Genomic DNA, 23,029 nt, shown 5'->3' on the forward strand with positions numbered 1-23,029 from the left:
TATATGCACTAAACAATTTTCAAGCTTTTAAGAAAGTTTTATATAATGAAAAATAAAAATAATATAACAATTTAAATATATTATCTTTGTTGAGGGAAATAATTTGCTCATTTAAAGTTTATGCGCTTAATGATTTTACGAGTAATATTATTCCATAAATGTTTTTTAATTATTTATTTATTACTAATTTAAATATTTTTTAACATGAATAATCTAACTCAGGATTATAAAATAAAGCAAATATAAAACAAATATATAAAAATGTGAATGACTTTAAAAAAGTAAAAACATGAAAAACTTAAAAATAGTTTTTAATAAAATAAAGTGCAATAATATAATTTAAAGAATCTTTAATATTTCAACCAAAAATAAAACAAAAGTCAAAATGTTAAGCATAAAAATACGAAAGTCATACAATCAACATTTTCTGCTGCTTAAATTGCTGCTACTAATGATTTGCATAACTGCAGCAATTACTCGAAATGTGAATGCCACAAATGCAACTCTAATTGCAGCAGAGAAGCGTCATTACATAGGCAATAGCAACAGCAACAGAAACAGCAACATAACAGTATTGCATGAAGTGTCTAGCATCGATGATAGCCGCAAACCAATTGAACTGAACACGCATGAAGTGTGGCCAACAAAGCCAACCAAAAAGAAGCCCTACTCCTTCGACAAGGCTATCATAACAGAATATGAAAAACAACGTCCATTGAAACCATACGAATTGCATCCTGTTACATTTGATTTTAATTTAGGTGATTTAGAGGATTTAGAGCACGAATCTATTAAGAAAGGTGATCTTAGCTCCGAGGAGAAGCACTTATTACGCGATGGCAATGATGAAGGGCTCACGTACACTGAACGTGCTTTCGTTGAAGATTCCGAAATTGGTGTGGGTGTTGATGATGTTGATAGCATTACAGTCATAACAACTGAAAGCACTGCAACACTAAAAGCAACAACAACAAAACTATCAACTACAGCAACAACAACAGCAACGACAACGACAACGACAACCGCAACCGAAACATCTTCAACAACAAATGCAAATACGCCATTAGCTGCGGTAACTACTGTTAGTCCGCATATTTTCAAGATACTAAAAAATAAATCAACGAAGAAAGGACGTGAATTAATGAAAAAGGATGACTTGCAAAAAGGTTTGGGTAGTAATTTCAATAGTATAAGTCGATATTTTGGCACCAGCAATGAAGCAAATACAAATGCAACAGCAGAGAGTTTGCATGCAGTAAATGTCTTTCAAATTCTAACAAATCTTTATGATCAGTTTTATTGGCAAATATCTGAAATACGCACTAAAGTGAGTACTGGTTGCGGTCTCGAAATGCAAGCATACTTAACAGCACTACAAGGAAACTATGAATGGGCACAAAAAGGTTAGTTCATATTTAAATATTTATATCTTTAATTTTTACAATTTTTATCTTTGAAATAATTACTTTCACAGAATAGATTATTAGTCAGTTATTTTCGTTGATACACTTTTAATCCTTTTGAAGGCGTGTTGCTATCAAATTAAATGTGATAACTTTGCAATAAACAAAATCAGCTCTTATCTTGCCACTACAGTAACTCCAGAAATACTCTGCCTTATTCCCTTACTTAAGCAAGCAATTTAACCTTTTTCTCATATTCACACTTATAAAATTACACAATTGTAAGGATAATGAACAAAATTTTCCTCTTAACGCAAACAAATGAATTTACACTCAATTGAATTACTGGAAATACAATTATTTCGCCTGACTGCATAAATCAACGACAGCAAAAAGGCAGCAACAACAACATATATACAAAAATACATAATTTAAAATGGTTTTTTCTTTGAAGCTCGGTGGAATGGATGAGGCAAGTGTATGGCATGTCCTGCGCCGTTGTCCATTGATCGAAATGATTAATGAGCCGTAATTTGTGAAAACGTTTTGCTTCATGTTTACTTGCCTTTTGCCGCCAATTTTAGAAATTTTAGAATTTAGGAAACAGGACTTTATATACTTTATACTTTATATGTTGGCTTTTATTTGCTCAGCAAAGTAGCTCCAATGATAAATGTTTTGGGTAGCTTTTGATAAGCCGAATACAAAAATAAAAATTAATAAAAAACATTATTTTGAATTTGCTAAATTGATTAAACATAAATTTAATGGATTTTCTGTGGTATGAAAAAAATCCCTAAGAAGATTTGTTAAGTTAATCGAAACAAACAGAAAGGAAAGAACTGAATTGAAATAAATGCCAAATTCTTCTGGGGTTCTTTTCACAATTGAATTTATTTCCTTGTAAGCAGTTTTTTTTTATAAAACCTATATTAATGCAGGCGAAATTAAATTTTTGCTGTATTTCAAGCTTTAAAAAAGCTTAGGTAGATGAAAATTATTGTTAAACCTCAAAACTTCTTTAAATCAATTTACCAGGGAAGTGTATCTGAAAGTTTCTTGAACTACAGCAGAACTCAGTAGTAAAGTATTGGGACTCGCGGGTCATTATGTGTTGGAAAAACAAGTTAATTAATGGTTATATATATAACGTATTTATTATATATATTATGTATATAATATATATTATATATTATATATAATATATATATATATATATATATATATTAATATATTTATATTAATTTTAAAGACGTTAAAACGTTATGAACTATGCAAGATATATTACAAAAATATTTTAAACCCATTAAGTACTTTTTATTTAGTTAATAGCTAAAAAAGCTTGAGTGCATAAAAAATTCTTGCCAAACATTAAGACTACTTTAGTCCAATTTCGACAACAAGCGTATCGAAGATTTCAACTAAAGCAGACCTTAATAGCGCAGTATTAATGCTGACGAGTCACTGTATGTTAGAAAAACTTGTACTCAGAGTCACATTTACTTGAATATTTTTAAATAAAAAATGAATAATCTACGGTGTCTGGAAATTTCAAAACGGCTAAGCATATAAATAATCATTTCTATTAATTACTGCACTTGAATTACTAGTATTATTATTTTCAGAAACAAATAGGAGCTCTGGTTTCTTATGCCAAAAAAAAATATATAAATTTACTGAGGAAATAGTTGAATTTGTTGTTTTTATATCAGAAGTATAATATCATATGTTGTATATCATAAAAATATACAACATCGATTTGTATGAAGGGCACTTAAAATTTAACCAAATTGAAGCTATACTTCCATTAAGTAAGATTTCTATCTTGATATTTATTAGTTTCGAAATTAGTTTTATTCTATTCTTTTCTTTTTCTCTTTTATCTATATTAACTTAAAGAGTTAATCTTAATATAAAGTTAAAGTATAATTTTTTTTAATACATATATTCAGAATTATAATTACTGATAGCGTCATTATTAAGTAAGTACATTGCTATCTTTAAATGATCCAAAACATTTAAGTTTAGTTATGACAAAACTTTATATTATATTGACTTTTATATGCTCATATAAAACTTGAATATTGAAATCGTATTTTTTTTAACACCAAAATCCATCAGTGAGATGATCATAATATCTCAATCGAATTTTTCTAGTTTTCTACTACCAACTATCTCTCAAACCTAAAACAATTCTTTTTAATTATAAATATTATTAATGAACTTGTATTATTTATTGTTCATAAAAATTAATTGACTATATACGATAAAGAAGATAGCACATTCAACTTGTCCTATTTTTATTCAAACATTTCAATAATGGTCAATTTTTTTCCTCGTAGCGTATGAGTGTTTTTTTTTCAAATGCATTTAAATAAATTCCATATATTATAATTTACGCATACGTTAGAGGAGTAATTAAAATTAATTTTTGCTTTAAGCAAATTATTTTTAATTAATTACATTAAAAATTACTATAAATTACTATTGTTATTAGTAATTTTCAAAAGTAGTAATGATTATTACACTATTATTGCATTGGGTCATGGTAAATTATGAGTACGGGCACATTTAAAAAGGTTAAAATTGTTAAGGCAATTTAAACTTTTTATACTCAGCATTGATTGATAACTTGAAAATCCACTCTTTTGTCGATGGTAATACGTAATTGGATTAATATAATAACATACGAGTACAATTTTTTTTAAGTTTTAACACAAATTGTTTCAAGGCAATTTTTAATAAAAGAATTTTACACTTAAAATTTTTTTTTATGGTCATTACTCTAAGAAACACATTTTCATGCAGATTAATTAATTTTATATTTAATATTGTGCATTATCATTTAAAATTTTGCACATAAATGATTACACAAAAAGAAAAAATTTTGTTTTTAAATTTAAAAATAATTATAAATTAAAAAATTGAAATACGAGTACATCAATACATCAAAAATAAGTTGAAAAAATAATAAATATTAAATAATATTCAATAAATAAACAATTAATGAAAGAAGGTCTATTATTTATAAATTATACTATATATATAAAATTTTTAAAGTTATTAAAGTCCTACATATATTTGCGAAGTAATGGCTTTCGATAACCAGATGCATTGGGGTTACTCCTGATGAAAAGAAACAAGGTTGTTTGAAGAAAAATTATGCAACAGCTTGTTTTTCTTAATGGATTATTTACCTGCGGGTGATGATAATTATTATGCAATATCGAAATATATGGAATGTAAAGAAAAAGAAACCGTCATTTAGCACAAAATTAATAGATAAATAAAGCACTGATGTACTTAACCAGCATATTGCATCAAAAGTCATGACACGCAGGTCGGTTTTTATGTTTTTGTAAGACAGCATTGAATACGGGAATGTCGGCAACAATCAACTCCAAATTGATTTGTAAATAAAATAATTATATAAATTTTTTTTTAGTACTTGGGGATACCAAGTAAGCGTAGAAGTTTATCTGAGCACATCGTCATATAAAGTTACCTGTAGAATTTTATTTATCCCCTGATAGTTCAGATAGAAACCACTCAATTTAATTTTGAGAGAACTTGGTATATCAGCATCATTTCTTAAATGATGATAGGTTTGACAAATCCCTTGAGGAATATATTAAAAATCAACAGATATTAATATGAAGAAACGTTAATAACGATATGTTAACTAATACTATAACAGATTATTAAATAAAATTCCTTAGCCTAATCGAACCTATACTATAAAATAAAAATTGAAGATTATTGGTATGAAAATTCTTAATTTTTTGACATTTAAGCATTTATAAATGTGTATGAAAAATGTTCATGTTCCTTGAACATAAGGATTCAAGACTACGAAAGGTATGTATGCTGTTTTTCATTAAAAAATTCGGAGGTACACTCTAATCCGACTAAGGGCCACAATAGATCTGTTAGGTCGCAGAGTACTATACCTTTTTTTCATAATACCTATAATAATGAAAAATTTTCTCGTTATATAAAGTATATATACTACAGAGAGTAAAGAAAACATTTCTATTTGTGAATGAAATCTTTAAATTGCTGGATATAATAATAGCATTATCTTTACACATTCCATAAAGTTATTTCTCCGAGTTGTCAATAAAACTTTTTAATTTATATGTTTTAAATCTACAGTTTACCTTTTTTATTGTTTTTTTTCAGGCTTTTGATTTTTGTTTTATTTTCATAAATAATATTCCTGAACTCACCTGCAATGAGAAAGAAAAAGAATTTTATTGAAATAAATGCCGTTTAATAAATACTTCCTTATTAAGAATATTACAAATTAAAATATAGTATTTAATACAAGTTACAATAATACACCAATAATAAATATAAAAGACATAGAACATTTTTGAAAAATATTCTTGTATATAATAATTGCCTTTTCATAAGCATAGGGCCTCCATTTAGAACCTAATAGAACATTTTAAAAAGTACAGATTATTAAAAAAAATTTAATTCGACATTAATACAGATAAACACAGCTATGGTTGAAATAAACCATCTCGCGTGCACTATAGTTGAAGCTGGTTGCAGTGCAGAGGGGCCTAATCCAAAACCCCCCATACCATTGACGAAACCATTCCGAAATTCCTATATCAACTCCAAATTAGGTCCAAACACCTAGTTGGGTAGGAGATTAGATAAAATAGTAATTGCAAAACCTATAATTGAAGTGTCTAATTATCTATACTTAAACCACAATTAAATTTTGTTTGACAAGTAAGGAATTAGATGTGTGAATAGAAATAATAAATAAGAATAAAGTAACAACCTCAGCTTAAAGTCCATTAAATATATGTTATATTGAAAAAAAATAAACACACGTTTTTCATCGAAAGTTTTTCAATTTTGATGATATTTTATTTAGCTCATCAAAAGAAATAAATCTATTTGTATATCTATCCATTTCTACACCTATTTCATATTCCAAACTGTTGTTTCATACAACTATTTTCGAAATGCAAAAGTTTCTAAAAATGTGTTTCCGAATTTATTTTCAATCAAAATATCTACATAACCTAGTTTAGTTCTTTGCGATTTCCTCACACCACTGAAAAACTTTTTAAATCCAAATTGTAAAAAGTTTTAAGCCAATTCACTTGCAAATATGTGCCTAATTTAAAATTTTAATGCGATGAACTTTAATTCGGAAAAGTCAGTTAAATAGTTTACCATTATTTTTCCATTTCAAAAACTTCCACAAATTAATTTAATTTTTATGTCAGTCACTTAACTTCAACCAGTAACAGATATACAGTTCGTTTAAAGTTTATTCACACATTTTCAGAATATTAAATTTTGCTTAAATTGCTGCTCGACAGCATTTTCATGCCACAATTTTACGCTTCCGAAGTGGAAAGCTCATTGAAACCATCACTGATTACACTTTTATGATCATTTTTATCACAGCTAATTTACGTACACAACTGCAATTTATCTGCTCAAGTGCATTTTAGACTGTCTGAGTGTCATCTATAATTTTATTTCTCTTTGGCTTTTTACTTGCAGCTTACGATGCCTCCGGTCGCTATCGTGGACAAATTTTATTTGGGAATGACAAATGGCTTGGTCAGAAGACTTTTTGCTACGAATTGAATCGTCAATTGCAGCCCGAGGAGCGAAAGCACTTCGAATTTGAATTTTATGCAGCAGTCATTGCAATCCGTCTATGGCTACCGGAAAAAATGGTGAGGAAAATACAAAAACGTTTTGGTTTCGTTTTATTGATTTTCAATAAAACAGTAAAATATTGCTTTTTTATATAAAATTTGAAAAAAATATTTAAAATATTTGCATTTTAAATTTATGAATGTAATAGTTAGTATAATTTTTTTTTACTATATTTTTAAAACGTGAAGTTACCAATATTCTGTGCGCTGGCAGATCCTAACTGCAGTGGTTATTTTTATGATCTTAAAAATTTAAGAAATAACAATCAAATTTACAATATTTATAAAAATAATTACAAGTTATATAATTTTTATTATTTGTTTTTTATTATTATTTATTAATTATTTGTTATTAGATTTAACTAAATAATAAATAAAATTCATATTATTTTTTTAATGTATTTATTATTTTGATTGTTATTTAATCTATTGTCGTTTAATCTATAAATTGGTTAATTAATGAGTGATTAATTACTAATTCCACATATTTAATTACGAACAAGAAGTAATATTTATTAGTGAACCAGCAACTGTTATTTTTTAATAGTCGCCAGTTATAGTTATTTTATTATCGAAGTATTTCTGACAAACTAAAATCCAATGAAGTTACCAGTCAATTAAAATCCAATCGCCTATAAAGGGATAAAGTTTTAGTCCGCGTTAAAGTGACTATATATAGAGAATATTTAAAAGGTACACTGATTACATGTAAATTGTGAAGCACTTAAGACTGTCCAGCAACGGATCACAAAAAACCACAAAGTAGTTGGAAGGGTTCAAACAGTAATGAAGAAGCAATAACAAAAATTTGATTACTTTATTAAAATTTGAAAGACCAAACAACGTTATTTCGAGTATTGCCAAATACTTATCAACACTGATCTTACAAAATTTTCAAATTTTTATTTAATTAGTTTATAGTCCGTTTATAATTTGTTAGACTGCAAGTACCAGGCTTAGAACTCATGCTGTCAAATTAGAAACGATAGCTAATCGTATTTCTCTACAAGTAACTAAAGGCTGTACAAATTTTCAATGCTCAAGTTCCAAGTTTGTTATCACTTTATTTTTAAGTGATACTAACCAAAGCACTTGCCATGCTGTTTTTCTCAATTAGAAAGAGCTTATATACTACAGCTTTATTTAGAAACACAAATTCAATGAATTGAAAGTTATTTTTGTAGTTGTCTATTTTTATTTTAAAGCAAAATTGATTGGATTAGATTGCTTGTGGTTATATAATTGTGGTTAAACAATATAATTGCTAAAGTCATAAATCACTACTTTACTGACACCGATTTAATAGGGGCTTCTCCTTTTATCGAAACCTCTTAGAAATAACGAAAACATCGTTATTTCAACTATTTCTATTATGTTATTTAAATCTATTCACTTTTTCTAATATAGTGCCATTTTCATATAACTTGTTTTATAGAACATTTCTCTGCAAATTGGTGAGTGTTTGCCGAAATCATGTACCTCGCAAGATGTACACGCTATACTTTCACTGGATCCACATGCTCAAATGCTAGACACACTAAGCACAATCCACTCATCAAACTCAACACTGGTGCAAATCAGACGTGTACGTACTGTACCAGGATTCTTTAGTTATTGGCGTGAACTGAAGTTCCAAATATTTGCGTAAGGGTGGTTATAATAAAATTGAAAGTGATATAATGTGAGAAATTTAATTAACCATCTCATCTCATCCATAGGAGCTTTATGCTTACTTTAACCTTCATCGTTCTTGCAGCAACTTGGTATCAAGCCAGTCTAAATCAAAATAAAATAGTTTCACAAATATCAGCGATCAGCGCTAAGATCGATGCAAGCATGACAGGACATAAGTCCAATGACTCTTATAATGGCAAAGCCTTTGAGTTGTACCAAATGAAAACCCTCAATGAGAATAATAACGTTGTGTCCATTGAAGCAGATGTGAATGGCAACAAAGAACTGACACAACAAACGAATGGTAGCAGTAACTCAGCAGCCAGCTCTTGTCAACAAAAGCGTCCATTGAATGAAGCAGACAAAAGCCCAATGACGGATTACAAAATAGAAACTGGCAGTAGCATAGGTGCAACTGGCACTTTTGAAGCTAAACAACAATTGGGTGAGTGTACTTCACCATATTGGACAAAATATATTCTATCGGTTCAATGAAATGGGATTGATTTTTAACTTTCAATTTATTTCTTTTTTTTATTGTTATTCTCGTTTGAATTCAATCAATTTCTCGTAGGGCTGCATGAACAGTTGTTATTGTGTTTCGCATTTCAAACAAATGCCAACACCATTCTAAATATTGATGAACACAAAGAGGTAATTTATAAAGTATATATTTTTATAAAAATAGATTTTGTAATAGCAAACTAAAATAAAATTATAAATTATTTAAAAGTAAAACTAAAAGTACATTCACATTCCAGTATTTTATTTTTCATAGTTCACACGTACTTTTCATACTCTCAAAATATTTATTTATTTTATTTTATGAAATTTTTTTTTTTTTTTGAAAATAACCATCATATTATGACTTAGAATCCAACATCCTGCGTACATGGTCTGCGCGTCTTTTCAGTACTTTGGACTATTATGGTGCATACGTATCTGCAAATGTTTAGCATCGGTGAAAATAGAGTAAATATTGCAATGAATTTATATTTATGCTCTTCTCATGTCTTTTGTCAATGTTCCTTCCAAAAGCTCAAGTTTTCCATTTTCTTCTACTTCCTATACCACTTCCTTTGAGCACCTTATCACATCTACTTATATACATACTTCATTTTCTTTTCCAATTGCAGTTTCAACGTATCATTGTCGAACGCTCTGTTTGGTATCAATTTGTAGGCAATGCCACCTTCTCCGTGGATACATTCTTCTTCATAAGCGGATTTCTAGTGACTTTACTGTACTTAAAGCAAGGAAAAAAATATCCTGAGGATACGGGGCAATTTGTACGTCGCAGTTTTTCGGATACTGCCCTTATATTGATTTACCGTTATATACGTTTAACTCCAGCGTATTTATTTGTAATTTTCTTCAACGACTTTGCATTGAGGTAAGAAAATAATTTTTTAAATTGAAAACTCTTTTCTTATTTATGTTTATAAATCACTTGAGATGAGATGTTTACGGTTGCATTTCACAGAGACCAAAGGAAACTTTAAAGCATTTATTTCACAACAGACCAAATTGAAATTTAATAAAATTTATTTAACAAGAAATGCAGAAGAAACGGGGAATTTCTGAAAATACTTTTTTTAAAAGGAACATTTTATATTTTTTAAATCCTGGAACATTTTTTGTTCAATACAGAAATTTTAATTTAAAAATAATGCAAAAAATACAGATTTGTAAAAATAAATTTGTTTCCTTCTTCGTATTTCCATACATTATTCAGATAGATTTTAGAGTGCTGAATGAGAATGTTTACTTCATTTTTTTTATCGCGTCTAGTTTTTCAAAAATCGATAAATACTATACTGTGTTATTAACTTTTCTTCAATAATAACAGTTCTCCGCATAACGTAATTTTGTAATTTTGTAACCGAATGTTTGCTCTTTTTGATTCCCAATATTTATAAGTCGTTTAGTATACTTTCTGACAATTTAATGTAAACATATTGTATCAGATAAATATCCTCAATAATATAGCCCAATGCACCCAGTATATTTCCAGTACACATGATTTTGCAATATATTTATTTCGTGTGTCTCTCTCTCTCTCTCTACATTTATTTATTATTTTATTTATTTATTTCTATTTGAGCCAGTGCACTTGAGCACTTTTACTCTTTCTTAACTCGAGATATTTTTAAAACCCCTCTTTACGCCTTGACTGGATTATTGTTTATCACATCATCAGACTAAGTAATAATTGACCTCAGATCTCTCTCTCTCTCTCTCTATATATATATATATATATAAACATATATATATATACTAGCTGACCCGGCGAACGTTGTTTCCCCTTGCAATTAATTTTCCTGGCGTTCGTTGCGTTGCTCTTGACTTTCATTAGCACGTGTAATTCTATCCTGGTTTCTTACATCTTCATTGTTTTCTGCCGATCTATTTAACCGACGGTTCTGGAGTAATTGTGAATTCCGAGTCCGTCGACCAATATTTCCTCCTCGTCCACGAAGACGTGGCATTGTTTTTTGTACGATATTTATATCTTTATATATATAATTCTTTTTTTTTATGGGTTGAATTTTTGAATTCGCTGGATTTACCAGGAATACCACCACATAACTTAAGATTAAAAATTGGCTTACCTATAATTATGCTGCGGAATTTAAATGCACTTAAGCTATGCAACGTCAGTTTTACAATTCATTTTAGAGATTTTAAAGTTTTTAAACAAATCAAAGTAAGCATGAATAAATTTTAAATTTTTTATATAAATGTATATGGATACCAAGAAATAAAAAATTGATTAAAAAGTGGGCCAAATTGTTAATCTAAACCTTCCTTGAATCCACTTGAACACACACAAAAAATTTCATCAAAATCGGTTCAGCCGTTTAGGAGGAGTTCACTGTCAACACACGTACAGAAGAATTATATATATAAGATATATATATATATATGTAGACGTCATTTTTGGTTTTTACGCTGGTTTCTTAATAAATAAAATCTTTTAGAACTTCGAACTTATAATTGTCAACACTCACGTGGTTCCAAAACACTCAGGAGCTTTGTTTGTTGATACAAAATACTTTGTTTTGTCCTCTTTTGCCCAAGACCTCTTTTTCCACAATATATAATGAAAATAGATTTTAATACAAAAAAATTCAATTATATACTCTAAAATTTAATGATATCAGAAGCGCAATAATAAGGCTTCTATTATATTCAATTCCAATTTAAAAACGCCTTTTGCATTTCTATTTTTTATCGAATCATTTATATAAATTGAGTTGCTAGCGTTAAAATCATTCAATCATTTAGCGTGAAAAAAAATTATAATAAAATTTCAATATTTATCTTTTATATACAAAAGTTTTTCTATAGAATTTTCAATAGCAGCTATATTTTTTCCCATTGAATTTCATTAAAACTTTCCAACAAATTTACAAAACATAATTGGCTAATGAATTGCGTATTGTGAAATATTCAATAGAGGAGCTTGGCTTTATTGACAAAATTAGACAAAAATAGATTTCCCTTTTCTACATAATTTTGTGCTAAAAATAAATAAAAAGAAAAACTTTTCTTCAATTATATTTTACATTGATTTCATTGTTTCTATTAATTTGCATAGACAATCGTCCGATGCTTCCGTTTTTCAACCGACAGTGGCGCCCGATACTTGCGCCCAATACTGGTGGCGTAACATTTTATACATCAACAATTTCTATCCGCTAAGTGAGATATGCATGATTTGGAGCTGGTACATGGCCAACGATATGCAATTTTACATAATGGCCATGTTGCTGCTGGTGCTCTCCACAAGGTTTGCAATATTAAACCCAGATAAGACACTTACTCGATGTTATTACTTTAATATTGTTTCTTGGATTGCATGCATTTTAGGTACTTCAAAACAGCTGTCATCATCATAGGCACATTCCTGCTCAGTTCTTGGGCTGTGTCGGGCGTTATCTCACTGAATTATCATTACACACACAAAGTGGCGAATCCATTTGAATCGTTTGACTTCCTGTACGATAAGCCTTGGCAACGGGTCGGCACTTATATAATCGGTATATTAATATTCAACTGATTACGGTATTTAGATTTATATGCTTGAGAAATTCCAGGCATGATTGCTGGTTACATTGTGTTTAAGGTGAAAACGCCACCCAAAATTTCTGCTCGTACAAATTTGATTTTATGGATGAGCAGTTTAGGTTTGTTGGCGCTGATAATTTTCGGTGTTTGGCAAGGTGAACTGAACGAAATAAATACTGCATTTTATGTGAGCATCGGACACACAGGTAAATTTATATTTAATTTAGATAAATAATATAAATTTTTTTGCTATAATTTTATATATATATTAATATTTGTTTTTAGCATTTGGCCTTGGCCTTGTATGGATTTTACTTTCTTGTTGTTGGGGTTTCACACCGACAATCAATCGTATACTGTCATATCGTGGTCTGTGGCCGCTATCACGTCTCACATACTGCACTTATTTAATACATCCTGTCATAATGCTCATCACGTCCTACCACATGAGTGGCACTGTGCATCTAAATAATTTCTTCGTGCTGATAATATTTCTTGGTAATGCAGTGTTTTCGTTTGGCGTGGCTTTCTTCATTTCTGTGCTATTCGAAGCGCCCGTTGTGCGATTATTGAAAATTTGTTTTAGAAAATAGTTTTTATTATATTAAAAAAACACAACTCACTTAAATTTTTTAAATTTTCTTAACTTGCTCATCTGACTGTTAATGGTAACTGGTAAAATCTGTTTTAATTTAGAAAATTTTCATTTTGTAAAAATATTCATCATAAATGCTAGTTTCGTCTGCTTAAGTGTATTTGTGTAAAATATAAATGTTAACTAGTTTAAGTTCATAAGAAAGTATTCTAAGTATATTATGGCTAAGCTATTTTAAATTTTTTTTTTTATAAAAACAAAACAAAAAAAAATAATTTAAAAGCATTAATAAAAAATTAAAATATAAAATTACTTTAAGAAAAACAACTTCACATGTTTATTTTCTTAAAAGCTTTTTTATGCCATTTTTTTAACGAGTAATGTTCTTTTCAGAAAATCAATAATATTTAAAACAACATTAAATTCCTCAGCACAAACAAATCAAAAGTTATATAACACCTGATGTAAAATACTTTGAGCCCCTGCACGCCTTTTAACCTAAACAGTTTGCGTTACATAGAAGTAAATCTTAACGCCGCTACTAAACTTACTGACATTTTGCCAACCCAGAAACTGCCTTAACATTTTTAATGGTTCAATGGCTTTGATTGCAGCACATTTACTTACCTTCGTTTATAGACACATAAAGTTATCTTTAAGCAGTCATTGAAGCGTTTCTCGGTCTTAAATTTCTATTTTCCTTATAAATCAACCATTTTTATTGTAATGCCCCTTCACTGTGCCAATGACTTGAGTATTTACTGAGAAATTAATTTTTGCTGCATAATTCTAGGTGCTTTTTTTATTGAACTAGTTGCCAATACAAAAGCCATAAGACAAAAGTGCTTCAAGTCGTAAAACTTAATGGGTGAAGCTAAAGTGTTAATTGGTAATTTAGATAAATATGTTATTAGACAGCTGCATGGCAGTATTTTGAAAACAAGGGTGTATTCGTAAGTGTTTTTGTATTTGTATTGTTATGTTTCTGTCATATCATAATGTTATGATGTGTTTCTATCGATGAAGTCGTCGGAGTAGGCCTGTAGTATTAAAAAGTGTGCTACTTTCTACATTTACATCCCTCTAAAGGCGATAAGATTGAGCTTCGCCTTGTTCTACATTTGCTCAGCAAGTGTTGACGTGTTAAGGTCTCGGTTAATATGTATGTTTATTAACATAACAACTAGATACAAAAAAAACTGACGAGAAGTATGATTTGTTCCTTACATATATTTTTAATAAGAGATGTTTAATACTTCTACTTTAAGTTAAATGACCATTAGATCATGTGGTTTCTTACGATAAAATCGTCGAAGTAGGCCTGTGGTATTAAGAAGACTACTAGCTACTCCATTTACACGTCTCTGAAGCTGCTAAGAATGCGCTTCCGCTTGTCCTTTACTTTCCCAGCAAGTACTGATTTGTTAAAGTCTCTGCGACTATCTTTCTTTGCAGCCTTTAAATTATGTTGATATTACAATGGGTGGACAGGACCAACCAAAATTGTGCATCATAATACCATATTGAGATTTGTAAATTGTAATTTTATTATATATGTGTATGGAGAATTTTAATCTTCGTCAGAAATAATAGTTCATTTCTGTAACATTCAGTGTGAGTTCAGTGTGAGTTTTACTTTATTTTGTTGTTCTCCTTTCATATTTTACAGTATTTGCGTACTTGATAAGGTGCTTTTCAATTGGGGAAGTTCACAACGTTTGATTCAATATTTTTTATTTTAAGTTTTAAAGTTTTTGTTAATTTTTTCATTCCATATACCGCAGTAGTTTATCTGTCGCTGTCTCTACGATTTTTTCTATTGAAAGTTTGGGTATGTCATTAATTACGGTGGAAATCATATATACGGTGGCTGTATTGTATCTTTTGTATACCGAATGTGTAGAAGTGAACCAGCTACCAGCTTTTATTTCTAACTGATATTTTTCAAATGTATTAGAGATGTGTTGGAATACATAATTACTTCAGAAAATTTATCAATCACAAAGCTTAGACAAAACGTTTAAACATGGAGGAAAAATAGAGAATATCCACAGATATTGAACAAAATATTAAATTTTTAAAATGACAACATTAATGCTATAAAACTAATTCTAAATTGTTAAACTGGGAATTAGTATTACCTTAAAAGATAGAAAAGTTAAAATATAGCAATTCTATTAAAGGAAATTTAAAAAAAAGTCTAAAAGAATTATATTTTTGACAATCAAAAAACTTAGAAGCATCCCTCGCACTTAAATCTTTCGCAAATTAGTATACAATAATTAGAGCGGGCTGAGATTGTACCCATAAAATTTGGAACCTGCTCTAAAAATATTCTTTTCTGTTTTATGCCAAAATGCAAATTTTGATGAATTTAAATTCAATTTCCTATTAAATTACCTCACAAATTTAAAGCATACACAAAGGCGCAGACTAAAAACCAAATTAAATATGCATTACAGCTTCTCCGGTGAATGGAAACGAAGGGATATCATTTTCGGTCGTAAAGAAAGCTTAGCTTAATCAAAAATGAAATAAGGAAAAAGTTAAAAATTGAAAACAAATGACACAAAACTTATTAAAATTTAATCAGCATTGGGTTCCTTCTGATTTTTAATATCTTTTGGGTATAAGAAAATGAGAACAGATTAGAAATTGAAAAGAAATTGAATAATAAAACTAGGGTTTTTATTCTATTATATATTTTATACAAGGGTTTTTCTTTATAACAGAGGACTTTTTGTTATCCACGTTAGGCTTGCAGATACATTAGATTATTATTAAAATATGATAATTTTAGTAATTAAATTGGTAATTACTGTGAAAGCATAGTATATAAATGCTATGGAATATGCAAACCAAATAAGTACTTGTAATAATTTAATTTATCTGTAAAATGTTTAAAGACAATTCAAGGCTAGCAATACAACTACTAGAGACATTGGTCAATATCTAATGGCAGTAGTACTTAACTCGCTACAAGTTAACAGTTTGATTATAAATTGCAAAAGATAATGGGGACCGAAAAAAAATTTGCTGTTATATTACCTACTTCTATAATATATTTGTACTATTTTCATTCTATTAAATCCGTTTGTTGTTGAGCAATACACTGGCTTCTAATAAAACAGGTATATAGAGTTGTCTCACACGTAATTTTAAATCAAACAATATTGCGTTGCAGTTTACCTAGATGTCCCATACGTATTTGATTAGCTTAGTTCGAAAGGATTTTTTATAAATTGAGTACCATAACTCCTTTTAACATCTAAAACATATTAAAAAACTTACTTATTTTTACTTACTATATGTAAAGGATGTCTTTTTACTACACCTAATATATCCAGATTATTAAATCACACGAATAACATAACTGGAAAACTAGTAATAAGATATCATCCAAGGAAATTAAAAAGAAAGAACAATCGTTTCATATTTCATTCACATGATAGCAAGGTGTAGAGTTAAAACAACTAACATGAGGGCAGTATGATGCAAAATTATAAGTTTAATATATTGCCTTGCTGAAAACAATTCTGACGTTTTTTTGAAGAATTAAAAATAATGACTTTCATGCTATGAATCAAACATCCGCAAATGTGAAATTTACTAACAAAACTGACAAAATACGAAACGTTTGAGGATTGGTTTGAAGTTCTCTGTATATATTATTCATTTGTAATATAAAAATTTTAAATAATAAAGTAATGAAAATATGATTACAATTATAAATATACTTCATTAAACTTTTGTCAATGACTTTTTCCTCTCTGGAGAGAAAATTTAAAAAAAATTTAAAACCCAAAACCAACGCTACCACAAAATGTTTTAAAAAGACAATAAATCGCTACTTTTAAAAGTTATATTATAAAAAAAATAATCTTTAAAAAACTATAAAAATAATCAACAAAATTTATTTTCTTATAAAGTGTAGTACGTCCTCATCTACTAATATTTAAGACACAATCTCTCTTACAAAGTTTTAACAATGTGATTTGTGATTTGACTTTAATCCGCAACAGTGCCTTGTAAAAGTTGTCGAAATAAATTCCCTTAAAACTTATGTATTTAATGCCAGAAGGATAAAAATACTTTTAAAATAGCACGTATCCGTTCAACGTGGTTTTCCTAGAAAATAATTTTTATTTATATTTTCAACACTTGGATGTTTACACTTACAGTGGTATTAAGAACTCAGTGTAGAAGTAAAACTGCAACTACTTATATGAGAAAAATCTTTATTTTTCTCAACACCACCTTCAATTTAAGCAGAAGCATTTCTATTGCTACTTACTGAAACTATTCGCAGGACCATCAGCATCAGGTTTTCGTAGGGAAAGAGTGAAAAGAATTTTAATAAGAAAATAACACAGAATAAGAGTACAGGAATAAGTCAGTTGAAAATGTTTGGAATTCTCTACAATAAATAACTCTGAAAAAATAATTAGAAAATTGAAATTTATAATATTTAAAGTATTATCGACTATATATCGCATTATACGTATATATCAATTAAAATATTCTGAAAACAACGCTGATATATATCTTAATTTCGAGACATTTTAGAAACCAATGCTTTTAGTTTATATTTATAACGTCTAAGTCCCATATATTGTTTTTACAGTACTCCTGTTTATTGTTTTTTACATAATTTTGATGGTCCTACTAAAATTCATTTAAATAAAAACTATTTTTCTTGCATATATTAAAATGAGAACTAGAAAATGAACATAATTATGATATCTAAAAGTAAAACGAATTCTCAGAACTTTTTTTATTATTTTCCATTTTAAAACATAAAACGTTTAGCAACCGCTGAACATTTTAGAATTAGAAAAAGAATTTTCACATCGAAATATCTGCAGACCCATTTTGGGCTTGGTCATTTCATTTTAATGAAATCAATGTATGTGTTCATAAGACCACTGATAATAAATATTTGACGGTACCCGAAATAACTGTAAGTTCAGTCCAGAATTCAATTGATTAAAAAAAAGTCATGTTTTTTGAATTTGAAAATTTCCAAATTATTATTAATCTATTTCTATTTTTATTCTTTCTATTAGTAATAGTTTTTAATTAAACGTTTTCATAAATTAAATAAATTAATATTTCTTTGTAATATTGTTTCAAAACTATATCTATATTTTTAATATTTTAATATTTTTATATCTCTCTTTATAACATATAGTATATTATTAATTTGTATACCTAATATTCTATTGAAATATTCCATGGAACCCTTTAATAAGATTAAGCAACCAGCAGCTATTTACTTAATCTCTATAATTAGTGAGATGCTTTACTATTTTAGGGACATTGGAAACACATATATTATGGGTGTATTCCCCATCAACATGACGAGGCAAATTGATTTTGCGATGATCGTCAACTTCTTATAGAACGACATGATAAATGAAGACGAGAAATAGAAAATGTATTTGTTGGATTCAAATATTTAATGTGAACTGTATCATATACACGACACAGTTTCTTATTTAATACGGCAAAACAAATCGATCAAACCATGTCTATCTGCAGATTCATGTGGTTAATTGTCTGACTGTTAGTCTGTATTCTGTAGCTTACTTGTTCACAGAACACAACATTATATGTTGCGGTTTTGTAAATATTGGAAGGTGTATGAAACTTACATAGAAATGAATTCCCCTATGACTTCATTTTATGATACTCATCTTAAGATAATCATCTTATAACTGTAACAAGTGAATTATTGTACTGATCCTATCCTTAACTACTAGGTGTAGGGGTAACATTTGTATAAAGAGTAAAACTGCAACAATGCTGTAAATGATAAAAAATAAAATTAAAAGTAAAAAATTTAATTTGCTCTAGAAAGTGAATTGTGTCTCTAAATGAAAAAAAATGCACTTGACGTACCCTTAAAACAATTACAGGACGAATAACACTACGAATTCGTTCTTAATGTGTGCAAAGGAAAAGAAACAAGTAAATTGTCCTCTAAATAGATTAATGGGTAGCAAGTGTTGAATTTAAATGGTGCTCTATGTCAAGGGTGCAGTCAAAGTAATTTCCGTGTAGAGAAAATTTGTCAACGCCATGTACCTTAAAACTTTTGTTTACCAAAAGTGAATAAAATAAAATTTTATTTTTTTTTCTCCAATTTTAGAAGGATACTAACTGAGAACAATTCTTTAAAATCATTACCTTATTTTGTTTTGTTTATGAGAGCTCACCACGTGACACTAATTAAGCATGGACTTAATATTCCTTAAGCTGATACCGTACCTAATTTACGGTTCGGGTCAAGTTGTTTCCCCTTTTGTTGCAAAATTCTTTTGCTTTTTTCCTCTAATTTTTATTTTCAAACATCTTTCAGGAAGTTATTGTAGGATTTAATAAGTTAAACAACTCCCAAATTAGTCTAAAATAAATTTTGATGGCTTTCAAAGGATTTTCACCTCAATGCTGATTTTATTTTTATTTGAAAAATACTTTTTGCTTTTTTTCGGTTGAAGTTCGAAAATTACTAAAGTTTTTAACAAACTTGTAAAGTTTTTGATAAATTCTGTGAAAATGATGTAAAATTAGATAAATTAGATATTGACTAAATTATCAGAAGCATTATCCGATGACAATTCAATTATTTGACAAAAATAATTTTATTTTTATAATAACTATAATGAAATATGTACTCTTTGAGCTTTATAATACACAAAAAAGAATAAAGAAATATTTGATTATGTCTTCAAATTTTATCTTGAGGGTTTGTTATAAAACGGCATTTATAAAATATTTCTTTAAGCCGACTAATAATTTTTGTAGTATGAATTCAATGTAATAGCACATACAATTTTAATAGTTTAATAAATTCTGTAAATATTTGGATAGTTCCTACATCTATAAAATGGCATTCTTTCATCATAATATATGGTATATTTGTGATTATTATTCACACATTGCCAAATCAATAATAATAATAATAAGCCTAGCTTGACGTCTATGATTTCAAGCAGCCTCTTATACTGAGCATAGGCTATCTATAAGTTGCTTCCACCTTTCGCGCCGCAACGCTACGTCCTTTATATCTGTAATGTTGTTTATTCTTCTTCCTAGAGACTACAAAATGGTGTTTATTTCATTCAACGTTGACCTTCTCCATGTTGTTTTTGGACGGCCTCTCCCTCTACTACCTTGCTGGTTGTATACTAACACGGGTTGTATACCAGTTGACAAATTTCAGTGGCAGCCTTTTGAAGTGTATGGCCGATCCATTCAAATTTTCTTTTACAAATTTCAAGGTTGACATCTCTAACATTTGTTCTGGTCCAAAGGCCTTGATTTGATATTCTGTTTGGCCAGAAAATACGCAAAATTCTGCAGATACAGCGGTTAACAAATACTCTCAGCTTGCTTTGTATGTTTTCTGTAACAAACCAAGTTTCGCAACCATACAGGAGAAATGAAGGAACGCATGCTTTAAAGTTTTTTATCTTTGTGCTTAAACTATAAGTATTGGTGCTCCACACCTTACAAAGCCTTGTAGAAGCACAAAGGGCTTTCTTTGTGCGGATGATAACAAGGTGCGGATGATAACTAAAATGTGGTTTTTAGCTATAAAATCGATTGCCAGATATATAATAATTAAAAAAAGATATATAATAGTGATAGCATAATAGTAGTTAGATAGATAAATAGTACAAATATGTTATCGATAGATAAATACAAATTTTTAGCCATCGGTCAACTTATATAGAAATTGACTATATTCAAAAACAAGCATTTTCGTGCTTTTGTTCATGCGTAGATTTATTGTTAACAACTTCACTTTCCAATGAACATTGTTTGATCCACTTAAGGTTGCAATGCTAAGGACATTATTTTTTATTAAATTTGTTCTCAAATACTTTGAACCACCTATAGGTGCAATGCTTAGAACTTTGCTTTATATTGAATAAGTTATTGTATACATTGGTTAACCCAAGGATGTAGTGCTAAGGACTTTACTTTGTATTGAACACACTCTCACATGCTTTGGTCCACTCAGGGCAAAGAACATTGTTTTCTGTTGAACGTGTTTGTCCGTAATGCTAAAAACTTTACTTTCTATTGATATATTCCTAAGTACTTTAATTTACCCTGAATTTTAATGCTAAAGATATTACACTATCTTCGCACTTAAACACTATATGTTTACTTTCCAATAAACATATTCCCACATGCTTTGATCCACTCAGGGCTGCAATGCTAGGGATATTATTTTCTATTGAACGCTTTCTCAGAAGCTTTGTCCCACTTAGATGTATAATGCTAAGAACTATACTTTCTATTGATAAAGTTTTAAATACTTAATATCACACTATCTTCGCACTATCTTAATGTGTTTAAATGCCTTCGCCCACCCAGCGATTTAGTGTTAAGGAACTTACTTTTTATTGTGCATATTCTAAAAGGCTTCGCTACACCTAGGGTTGTACTAAACAAAAATTTATTTTCTATTTAACGTATTATTACGTACAATAGTCTACCCTACTTTACATGGCTGTGATGCTAAACACTTTACTCTTCACTGAAAATTTTCTTTACTTTTTTGATGAAATCATAGTATCATTTTCTTATGTTGACTATACAGATATACTATATTTGTTAGTAATTCATAAATCCAAAAAAAAAAACTTTATTTACATACAGCATATTATTATTAATATTAGTAGTGAAATTGTTAATACTATGTAGCACTTTTTTGTATGCCAATCTGACACACAACATATATATTATTGTCAATTCAGATTTCAAGTAAAATTCTATAATTGTTAGAAAGTTATATAAAGTGCTGTATGAATGATTTCCTTTTAATCAATGATAATAAATAATAATAATAATAATATTAGTAGAACAGCAGTAGTTTACTACCTAATGCTGCTCTACATTAAAAGTTTCATAGCAAATATATATAAAATCTCTTATTTAGCCTAAAAAACTTTAAAATATATATATTATAAATAATTTATATGATAATTATAAACGCTATTCATTCATTAATTATCATTTAGTATCTATAAAATACATAGCATATATAATTCCGTTACATTTTTAAAACCCCGTTACATTTTTAATTTATATATTTAAACTGTGACCACTTAGTTTAGATTTTTTCATATAAAAGTATCTGTAATTTTAGAAAACTTCATAGTTGCTACTTGTTTTAATCGCTTAACTGGACATAACACATCTTCCCAAAATAATGAGAATCTTACTTTTCGCTTTTCTATTTGTATGCATGATTGCAAGTTTAAAAGGACAATTGGCAGAACGTCATCGAGTCCAGGTACAAACTCCTGATCAAGCGGTTGATGTTGATGTACAGAAGAGAAATTATGGATAAAATTTCGAAGCTAACGTTTCAGCGATTATTTTCAAAAAATCAACTTTTACTAAAATTTCTATAATGAAATGAGAACTTCATTAATATATTAACAACATGGGTATTGAAAACTTATTATTTGAAAACATTATAAAATGCTTCGAATTTTGGTAAAAAGAAAGTACATCTCATTTATTTTTCTTTGAATTTGAATGTGTAATTTTTTTTCTATCAATAAACTTAA

At 28.6% G+C, this 23,029-nt stretch overlaps 1 protein-coding gene across 1 annotated transcript; it reads left to right on the forward strand.

The window, feature by feature from the left end:
• Nucleotides 1–350: 350 nt before the first annotated feature.
• LOC119670101 lies at nt 351–13,579 on the forward strand. Its single transcript, XM_038080218.1, has 11 exons — nt 351–1,403; nt 6,939–7,117; nt 8,535–8,743; nt 8,818–9,218; nt 9,348–9,427; nt 9,647–9,745; nt 9,910–10,166; nt 12,375–12,566; nt 12,647–12,816; nt 12,874–13,050; nt 13,130–13,579. Exons 1-11 carry the CDS (start codon nt 386–388, stop codon nt 13,435–13,437), a joined length of 3,090 nt encoding a protein of 1,029 aa, XP_037936146.1. The 5' UTR covers nt 351–385; the 3' UTR covers nt 13,438–13,579.
• The last annotated feature ends 9,450 nt before the right edge of the window (nt 13,580–23,029 follow it).

The sequence above is a fragment of the Teleopsis dalmanni genome, chromosome 1, assembly GCF_002237135.1.
Source record: "Teleopsis dalmanni isolate 2A chromosome 1, ASM223713v2, whole genome shotgun sequence".
Classification (NCBI taxonomy): Eukaryota; Metazoa; Arthropoda; class Insecta; order Diptera; family Diopsidae; genus Teleopsis; species Teleopsis dalmanni.